The sequence below is a fragment of the Episyrphus balteatus genome, chromosome 1, assembly GCF_945859705.1.
Source record: "Episyrphus balteatus chromosome 1, idEpiBalt1.1, whole genome shotgun sequence".
Classification (NCBI taxonomy): Eukaryota; Metazoa; Arthropoda; class Insecta; order Diptera; family Syrphidae; genus Episyrphus; species Episyrphus balteatus.
In genome coordinates this window covers 79,115,580-79,126,839 of record NC_079134.1, presented here as the reverse complement: position 1 = coordinate 79,126,839, position 11,260 = coordinate 79,115,580, and the positions used below count along the sequence as shown (strand labels likewise).

General features: G+C 34.2%; 1 protein-coding gene across 1 annotated transcript; it reads left to right on the top strand.

Annotated features, from left to right (window-relative positions):
* The first annotated feature begins 6,060 nt into the window (after positions 1 to 6,060).
* LOC129907077 (uncharacterized) lies at positions 6,061 to 6,678 on the top strand. The gene has a single exon (XM_055983123.1). It carries the CDS (start codon positions 6,061 to 6,063, stop codon positions 6,676 to 6,678), a length of 618 nt encoding a protein of 205 aa, XP_055839098.1.
* Positions 6,679 to 11,260: the final 4,582 nt, after the last annotated feature.

Below are 11,260 nucleotides of genomic sequence, written 5' to 3'. Positions count from 1 at the left end.
TAAGTCTAAGCCACCTTTTAAGCGAAACTTGGTAAATTCGTGTCAAGTTAGCGGAACAACACTCAATTTGATTAAAAACAGTGAGCGACAAAATTGAAAATGCCACAACTAATTCGAGGGTCTCGAACGGCAAATTTTGTTATAAGCCACGCTTTGATGCGTTAGGTTTAAGCCACTTTTTAAGCGAAAATTGGTAAATTCTTGTCAAATTTGGAAAATGTCGAAAATTTGAAGGAAAACAGTTAGCGACAAAATTGAAAATGGCACAACTAATTCGAGGGTCCCAAACGGCAAATTCAGGTATAAGCCACGCTTTGATGCGTTAAGTTTAAGCCACATTTTGGAGGGTGCCTCGCTAAGTTGAAACGTCAAGTTAGTGAAACATCACACTTTTTAATGAAAACAGTGAGCGACAAAATTGAAAATGGAACAACTAAATCGAGGGTCCCGAACGGCAAATTCAGGTGTAAGCCACGCTTTGATGCGTTAAGTCTAAGCCACCTTTTAAGCGAAACTTGGTAAATTCGTGTCAAGTTAGCGGAACAACACTCAATTGGAATGAAAACAGTTAGCGACAAAATTGAAAATGCCACAACTAATTCGAGGGTCCCGAACGGCAAATTTTGGTATAAGCCACGCTTTGATGCGTTAGGTTTAAGCCACTTTTTAAGCGAAAATTGGTAAATTCTTGTCAAATTTAGAAAATGTCAAAAATTTGAAGGAAAACAGTTAGCGACAAAATTGAAAATGGCTCAACTAATTCGAGGGTCTCGAACGACAAATTTTGGTATAAGTCACGCTTTGGTACGTTAAGTCAAAGTCACTTTTTAAGCGAATTGATAAATTCATGTCAAATTTGCAAAATTTCAAAAATTTAATGAAAACAGTAAGTGACAAAATTTAAATTGGTACAACTAATTAACGACAAATTAGCGGCAAATTCCCTCATACTCAGTTTTTCAAAAAAAACCTTTTTTAGAGATGGTGTTTCGCTAAGTTGATATCAAGTTAGCGAAACAACACATTTCCTTATGAAATTATGGAGCTGCAAAGTCGAAATTATCACAACTAATTAACGACTAATTAACCGCAAATTATTGTTATGTACTTGAGTACATAAATTAAAAACTCTTAAATACTTATTTAAGTTAACATTTATTGAAATATAAAATAATACGAATATTATAACATTGAAAGTTTAAGCTCTTAGTTCTTGTTAGTTTAACACGTGTAGTCAGAATGAATGTCAGTTTTGATTCGAGGTTTTACATGAGATCTTTTGCTTCTGTTCGATTGTTAGTTTAGATTATGTTTATACACGACATGACATATGACATGACATGACACGCCCCTTTTATAATAAATTGATTAAACATACATTTTTAGTCAATACTTAAATCATAATCCTTTAATTTGACTCTTGGTTTTATTGCCCTCTTCGAACCGCTTGGTTGTTCAGGAATGTCCGGTATATGTTGAGAATTTGAATTTGCTAGTATATCAGGTACGGCTTTCGATGTTTTCATATCTGGAAATAGTAATTTAATACTCATTATAGAATCTGAATTATCAATTATTGCTTTAGATGAAATCGCTTGATAAATGCTTCTATCAATTAATGAAGTTTTGTTAGAAGAACACTGTTTCGCTGAAGAACAAGTCGGTTCTTCTTCTAAAAATTGAGCTCCAGGCGAAGCGGTCACCGGTTCAATACATAATTTTTTTTATCGAGGAATAACGTGACAGTCTTTATTTATGGAAAAGAACCCATCTTGCATAAATAAAGAAGCTCTGCTCGTCTGGGCATCAACGAGAAAACAGAGCGTTCTTTGAGTTGCAGTAGTGCTTTTTTTTTCTTGAAGACTAGGTGAACCGAATTCGTTTTTTTTAATAATAAAACATCCCCTCATCATTATCGGCTAATCTGCTATTTCAGGAAAAAGATTGGGTTCTTTCCAAATTGTTGAAAACACCATAGCACAAGACCAACACAAAAGGAGCTTACGGATGTTTTTGTTCTACGGATTCGGAATGGACTCGAGGCTCGAAGCTTCTTTATTTATGCAAGATGGGGTATTGTCAAAAAGTACAAAACATCATATTATTCCTCGATTAGAAAAAATAAGTATTGAACCGTACTGGGAATTTTCCGGGCATGAATTCCATAGGAATCGTCTTTTTGTGCTTCTGCCCTATTTCCCCTATTTTTTTTACCAAAATTATGATTTATTTACTTTTTTTATGTTAATTTATATCTACTTGATTAGTATAACCAAATAAGACAAAAAAAATTGCAGGTACTTTGGTAAAAACGAAAAAAATTGAGCAAAGTAAACCAAAAAAAAATTAGCTTGTCCCTATTAATTTGGCAACCCACTGTAGATTTATCATCATTTTGTTTCCTTCGCGAATCACACACGAGTTACTATTATTATTGTCCGATAAATCTAATTTATTCACGACGATTAAATTTACATTTTGTCTTTTAAATTTATTACTAATATTTTTGTATACTTTTGTATACCTTGATTTAATTTAGAAAAACAAACACTTTCGATGTGCCCTTTTCTTCCACATAAATTACACTTTGATTTGAAAAAACCGGCATTTATTGCGTGCATGTAAATATTACAACTTGGATATGATTTAGAAATAGCGGAACCTTGATTGGAATTGTTCGCACCGTGTGATATGTGTTTACCGTTTTTCCCGTTCATCGATTGTTGACCGTTCTATGACGGCTTGAAATTGTGAACACGAGTTTGATTAATTCCCACCAAGGCACTTTCAACAAATGACGGTAGCGGAAGAATTCTATTTTAGAATCAACGGTAGCGTCACCAGTTCCAGTAAGGCCGAACTACTTGGTGAACACCTTATACGAGCTACTCAGACATATTCAGAACACAGGTCTATAAGGAGCGGCTTAGCCAACCTCTCGTCCTTGGAGTCATCAAAGGGCCTGGCCCTCCAGGTTGGGGACTTCTGCCGTCGGGGTAACTGCCCGACCAGAAGTAGGATTTAGTTATTGAATGAGGACAAGCCTCGGAAACGGATGGATTTACTGATGACGACCCTAGCAAACGAAATAAGGACAACGAATTTCGAATCTGCACGTGGAATGTTAGGTCCCTTAACAGACCTCGTGCAGCCGAACAATAAGCGGAGGCCCTCAACTGCTACAAGGCAGATATAACTGCCATCCAAGAAATGCGATGGGAAGGGCCGGGCCGGGCAAGAGAAAATTGAAGACCTCGATATCTACGATATCTACTACGGCGACTGCACCCGCCAACAAGGCACATTTGGATGTGGATTTGTCATCGGAGGCAGACTCAGGCAGAACGTCCTGAGTTTTAACTGTGTCAACGAGCACCTCATTACGATCCGCATTAAGGCTAAATTCACCAACATAAGCCTGATATGTGCACACGCCCCCACGGAAGAGAAAGACGATACCACCAAAGATTATTTCTACGAGCTCCTCGAAGAAACCTTCGGGAAAATCCCAAGCTACGACATTAAAATTGCCCTGGGTGATTTTAATGCAAAGCTAGGAAGAAAAGATGTCTTTGGAAGCACAGTCGGAAAGCATAGCCTGCACTACAACACATCCAATAACGGATTCAGGCTAGTCGACTTTGCTTCGGGGCAAAATATTGTCATAGCAAGTACGCGTTTCCCGCATCTCAAGATTCATAAAGGGACATGGAAGTATCCAGATCAATCAACCGTCAACCAGATTGACCATATTGCGATCGACGCTAGACATTCCTCCAGTATTATGAATGTCCGAACGTTCCGAGGAGCCAACATTGACTCTGACCACAACCTGGTTGTAGCCAATGTAAGGATGCGGATTTCCAGATCGTCGCCAACACAAGGAAATACTGTGAGGAAGTTTAACGTCGGACGACTACAATCGCAAGAGATTACCAGATCCTATTCCGATCGCGTCTCGAATAACCTCTTAAGAAGTCCTACGCCGCCAGCAGCAAGTATAGATAACCAGTGGCAGCACTGCCAAGAAGCCATTAGAGATGCCGCCTCTGATGTGCTGGGTTTCACAAGGACACCACAACGAAACCCCTGCACAATGGGCCCAAAGGACCATTTGCGTCTCAAAAATGGTTTTTATGAAATTTTAATTTTTGGTAATTTCTTTACGGAAATGAATCAAGGGAAAGTCAATCTATATGTTTTCATTAAAAATTGATTTTTAAAATGAGTTCCTCTATTACAAAATTGTATCTGAAGTCTCCACTTGAAAATACTTTGTTTGAGTAACAAAATAAACCAAATCTTCACTATACGTTTTCAAAACTATTTTTGAATCAATTATATAAGTGTTGTATGTCGTTGGAAAGCTTATTTTAACTGCTATTTATATTGCTGAAAATAAAAATTTTTAAAAATATATTTTTAATTAATATTATTTTTTTCACACAATAAGCTTTTATTTGCAGTTTTTTAATTTCGAATTGAGTTTTAAATGTTTCCGCTGTCTACTTTTTTTCACAAATTTGTTCTTTGGTTTATGTACTAAAAGATACAAAAAGAATTGGCTGCTTTTATCTGCTTTTCTTTGATAGAGAACGATATATCTGTCGAAAGACATAGTACAAAAAAACGTATTTTGGTGCATCCTGACCTGTTTCAATACATATCTTGAGTTCTATTGATCGCACTGTCAAGATTGATGTCTTCAGGCCTTGGGGAAATGACAGAGCATCAGTCCTTATATTCAGAATGTGAGTTTGTGTTATTTTAGCCTACTCACATTAATTGGAAAACTCGCGATATTTAACCTCTCGGAAACCATATAAAGCCGCGATTTAAAGCTGCCAGACTTTTGAATTCGTTATTAGAACGCATAAGGCTATAAAACTGCATTCTCACATCTTGGTTATACGCTATACCTCAACTCCCAAAGTTTGCTATGGGCTCTTAGACTTAGTACATATATGCACCCGAAATTGAAGATATTTGTATTTTGAACAATTTAGTCATTGTACTATTAGAAAAAGTCTAAGGTAGCAGAAAAATGTTAGAATTTAATATTGTAATTGTTGAAAAAAATTTCAACTATGGAAAAAGTTTGATCGAGATTTTATTTACTGATTTTGATTTTACTCGAAGATTTTCAAAAGAGCCGTTTAAAGTATTTAATTAAGAAGGATTTTCGTGAAAATTGACAACCATTTTTTTTTTTGTGATTTCTTTTTTTTTGCTCTTTTCTCAAAAGCGTAATTTTTCTACTATTTCACTTTGCCTTACAAACGAAATTTTATTTAAAATGAGTATAATCAATATTTTTCTTATAATTTTTCTTATAAATTTTCGTAACGTAACACAAACAAAGTACATTGAAAGTATTTTTTCTTTATTTTATACTCATACAAATAATTAAGTAATTTTAAGATACGAAGGGAAGGCCTTTATAAAATTAAGAAACCAGTTTTATCTTATTTTGCAAAATTTGAGAAAATAATCTTTTAAGATACAAAAGTTACAGATTTTTGAGACGTTCTAGCTTAGTCAAAATCGTAGTTTTTTAGCTTTGAATAAACGTTTAATACTTAAATAAAAATATTAGCTAAAAAAACAGTGTGTCAAATAATTTATTAAACATTTCAGGTAATATATTCCTAATTTGAGTTAATTATTTTCAGACGCGAAGAAATGACAGATTTTTGCAACGCCATAGTCGAGCCAAAATTGTACTTTTTGAACTTTGTCTAGCTTTTCAAAGCTCAAAAATAATTTGCATTTAAAAAAAGCTACGCTCAATGATTTCTGATACATTAAAGATTATATGTTCCAAATTTGGTTTAATTATTTCAGGAGACAAAAAAGTTACAGATATTTTTAAATACCCAAATCAAGCGAAAATCGTACTTTTTGAATTTTGACTAATTTTTAAAAGCTTAAAAATAATTTTAATTTAAAAAAAAAGTAAGTTGAATGATTTGTTATATATCAAAGGCATTATGTTCCAAGTTTGAAGCAATTATCACAAAAGACAACAAAGTTACAGATTTTTGAGACTCCTAAGGCCATATGGGCCCACTGTGTCCTGGTTTGATGATGAATGCTGGCAAGCACATGCAGCTAAACAGAAAGCATACGAAGCGGCGCTGCACAGAAGGACCAGAGCTGCCAATGAGCTCTACATGCGGAATAGAACAGAGGAACATCAGAAGAAAAAAGAGGCAACACGAGAAAGAAGCGATCGTGGAAATAGAGGGATGCTATAACAGGAATGATGTTCGTAAGTTTTACCAGAAGGTAAAAAGAACATCTCAGGGGTATAAACCTAGAACTGAAGTCTGTAAAGACCAACAGGGAAACATCGTAGTAGAGACGCAAACGATGCTGAGAATATGGAAAGATCACTTCTGCAATCTCTACAATGGCGATGATGAAGCCAACCCCGCCCAAAGACAGATTGCACCATTCAATATCGACGATGAAGGCCAACATTTCCGTCCCCCCGACCTGGGAGAAGTGAAGGCAGTCATATCCAAGCTTAAGTCAAACAAAACCGCTGGAGCTGCCGAACTATTTAAAGCACCAGGAGATGACCTGGTTAGGAGTATGCACCAGCTCAACTGCCGAATATGGTCGGAGAGAAGCATGCCCACAGAATGGAATCTCAGCATCGTGCCCGATCCTTAAGAAAGGAGACCCTCTAACCTGCGATAAATACATAGAAATCAGCCTCCTTAACATCTCATATAAGATATTCTCTGCCGTACTATGTGAATTTTAAAGAAACACTTTTCGCATTTTTCTCTTTTCAAACAAAATTTGAAAATGTCAAACTTCAAATTCATAAGTGTGCGCTCAAATCAGTGTAAATCTGACTAAAAATGTGGAGTAAATCCTGGGTACTCCGTAGTACTAAAATTACTCCAGAGTAACTTTACACTTTTGTGGCGTCAAAGAACACAAGACCTTCAAAAGTGCGAAAATAAGTAGTAAAAGGGCATGGTATAAAAAGAGAAGGTATGATCATTAGAAAAAACTCAGTATCGAGAACTGTCAAAACTTATGGCTACTTAAGGTTTTGACAGCCCAGCAGATTGAAATTGTTGTTGTAAACAAATTTGTCTTGGAAATCGTTGTTGCTTTTGACTTTGCCAAATGCCAAACGTCAAAACCTTATTACCCCATTTTGTAAGATGGCGGCTCTAATGATCATACCTTGTCTTTTTATACCATGGTAAAAGGGTACTCTCATTGGAGTGAAAGAAAACGACATAAGTTCTTTTTTACCTATATCTTCCTAGCCGATTGATGGATTCGCATGAATAAATTATGAAAAATAAAAGCTGATACGAGGATTCCAATGGTATACATAACTCAAAACTATACTATGTGCACTAAGTATATTTTCTCATGGGACCACCGAATGTAAGGATAAAATGTATTCAAACTAAAAAAGTTTTTAAAAAATAAAAATTATTTCTTTATTTTCTTCATTTTGTCTCGTTCTTCTTGACTTATTTTTCGGACACTTCATTGTTACAGATAAAAAATGTATAGTTGAAAAGGAATGTGTGATTTTCGAACTGAATCTGCGCACAACTCTGCTGAAATATATTTTAGCTCGGCTTAACTTTTTAGATAGCTTTTTATGGGAGGAGTTTCATGAAAACCCCTAATATTCGAAATCAAAATATACCATGAAGCATTTGCATGAAGTAATAGGCAGGGGCGATTCCTCTCAGTTAGCTAGTTTAGCGCCGCTTAACCAAGAATATTTATGAATAAAATCTATGAAATACATTTTATAAACCAAAACGTTAAAGTAATTACTAATTAAATATAAACATAAATTACAAAATATCAATCTCCTAAAATAACAAATCTACTTACCCACGTACTTTGTATATAAAATCTATATAAATACCATAGAGGAGGGTATTCCTTCCTCTATGATACATACAAAGTCCACGTATTATAAAATCATATCTTCCTACTCACAACACAAAACTATCAAGTAAAAAGTCTCCCTTGAAAAATTGTTTATCGTTCCAAGTTGCGATATTTTATTCCTTTCAATCTGTATACAAATGTTTGACGCTTATGTGTGTATCGTAAAAAAAGCCCAGCTATTTAAAGCAGAAATACAATCACGTTTTGCCTTCGATTTTGACAACTGCCAAAAGTTCAACCATACGAAATCTGTGTAATCTCACACAATGACGCTTTTTCTACGTACGCTTTTTTTTGACAAACGTAAGGCAACGCAAGAAAGCGAGCAAAAGTTCAACCAGATTGAACTTTTGCTCGCTTTCTGACATTTATCAGACACAGTTACAGTCACCCACATAATAATGGCGCCAAATGTGAATAATAAAAAAAAAATTATTACAATACTAGGTGTGTTTTTTTTGTTTCTCTACATGAATTTTGCACAAAAAAACGACATCGAGATATTTTAAATAAAAACAATTTACGTATTAAAAACAAAAATAATTTAATGATGTTTCAGACTGAGTTTTATTGTTTGTTCTGTTTAAAAAACAATGTATTTTGATTGGTTTTGTTTTTATAACTATAGGATTAAAGAATAAACAAATTTCTATGCATTTTTTAAACACATTAATATCCTTCTTCATTTTTCCACATTTAAATCAAGGTAAAGACTTGGCCCAATAATTTTGTAAGTGGCTGTGTTTTTTTAATTCGAAAGCAGATTTTATTTTTCAACCAGCTGTTCGAAGTCAAAGTGACAGAAGCGCGCTTTGAGGATTTCTCAACGTGACGCGATGACGCGTCTGGCAAAGCGTGATTGTGTTCATAGAGAAAGGAATACTATTCTACTATTCTATTATTCTAAATCTCGGATTGAAAGAAGGTGAACATCTTGGATTGAGTGTAGTTGAACCCAAATCTGTGATTTAGCGAAGTAGATTAGAAACAAATCTCGAGATTTATTCTAAATCTACTTAGCTAAATCTCGGATTTAGAGTATTAATAGAGGAATAAAACTATCTGCTTCTTTCAGAGACGAATAAAAATTATTCTGAGGAATAATCTCAACAAAAATATTGTGTCAATTGTCAAAGCTGTTTCGATAAAAAATACAGCGGAACACAAGAAAACAAAAACAATTATGAATAAAAATAACGTTTAATTTTGAATTATTTTTTTGTTATTCTGTATAATAGATTTTTCTTGATTGAAAAATTCAATGTTATCTGATTGTTTATGAGCCTTATAACTTTATTCGTCGGACAGTTAACTGACTGTTTATTAGAAGTTTGAAAAATCGGCTCTTAATTTATTAAAGTTAAATAGGTAATTTAATTATTATAAACAACTAAAACCAAAAATTTTAATTCTTTCAAACTCCATATTTTCGGTATAAATATATTTATAGTATATATTTATTGTATAACACGGCGAACCCCACAAACGGATCACTAGTGTGAAGCAGTAACGTGGGATAGTTATGATCCCCTCGACATCGAGATCATAACAGCGCCGAGAAAAAGGAAGAAGAAGAAGAAGAAGATTTATTGTATAACAATTTTTAGTCAAAGCTATGTTTTTCTGAAAAAAGGAGTAGATATTAGAGATGCCGTGAACATTGGTTTGGCCGAATACCGAATATTCGGCCCGCTCCTCGGCCGAATACCGTATATTCGGCCAAGGACACTCAGAAAAAAACGTTGGTAATATCAAAAACTGTATAGGTATACTTTGTATAAGAAAATATGTATGTGGCTTAAAAAATTCCCAACAACATCGTATTGTAACGATGAATAACTGAACTACTTTTAAGATAAATGTCTGAACACACTACCTACTGCAAAGGTAGATATCTGAAATCGAATTATATATATACATAAAGACTGTTTTCCAAAATCGAACGGCGGACCCATACCATGGTATAAGAAGACAAGTTATGATCATTAGAGTCGCCATTTTACAAAATGGAGTAATAAGTTTTTGACGTTTAATTTGGCAAAGTCAAAAGCAACAACAATTTCCAAGACAAATTTGTTTACAATAACAATTTCAATGGGCAGCTGTCAAAAACTTAAGTAGCCATTTTTAAGTTATGACAGTTCTCGATACAGTGTTTTTTCTAATAATCATCTTCTCTTTTTATACCATGGACCCATGGACAAGTGGTGGTCAACACATAATACAAAATTTCCAATTTTGACAACATTTGCTAAAGTCTATCTTTCGTCTCCTGGGACAAGTGTTTACAGTAAAAGACTATTTTCCGAAGGAGGAATAGTCTACGAAGATAAACGTAATCGTTTACTACCAACAAATGCGGAACAAATAGTTTTCATTCACCACAACTGCCTTAGTAGATTATAAGTACTAAAATTACAATTTTTTAATAAAACACACATTTTGGTATAATAAATAATTCATGTCTTTTTTCTTCTCCATTTGGTATTCGGTATTCGGCCGAATAGTTAAACTATTCGGCCGAATACCGAATACCAGAAAAATAGGCCGAATACCGAATAGTGGCCGAATGTTCGCGACATCTCTAGTAGATATGGCTTATATTTTGATAATTTGAAGTAGATTGGAACAGAGATTTTAAAATAAAGTAGATTTCGATATTTTTGTGATGGTGCGAAGTAGGAAGCAGATTTTAATTTTTTTTTTGAAAAATAGAAGGATCTACTCCAGTTGAAATTTCAAACATTACAAGTGTAGCTAAACCATTGCACCAGGAATCGCCACTGATAATAGCTGCGTTCCTTTGGAAATATTTATCTACTTTTTAGTACTTAAAACTACTTTGATCTACTTTGCTATACTGAAAAAGTAGTTCAAAGCAGCTTTAAGTACTAAAAAGTAGATAAATATTTCCAAAGGAACGCAGCTAATAGGAGTTCATATTTTTTTAGAGGTAAAAAAAAATTAATTACATACCTACTGCGAATTTTTTTTTTCAGTTCAAAAAAATTTTTCCCTAGGGTTGTTATCACTATTTTCTTCAAGGAAATGGCCATTTTTCTCTTGTCACACACATAATTACAAAATAAAAATTACTCTCATTATGTTCCATCACTGCGGAAAAGGCAGTACAAATGTAGAGAACTCCTAAATAGAGTGAAGGAAAACGATATTAGTCAACTTCCTAGAAAATTTGCCCTCCAGCCTAAACAGAAGGCACAAAACCAACCCCCTCCGCTCAAATATGATTGTCTTATCTTAACCAAATCTACACGCTATGGCTTTTTGGCTAATTGCTAATTGTTTAAATAATAACAAA

Bases quoted from the DNA above. Each gene is read 5' to 3' on its own strand.
- LOC129907077 (XM_055983123.1), top strand. From the start codon at position 6,061: ATGGGCCCACTGTGTCCTGGTTTGATGATGAATGCTGGCAAGCACATG.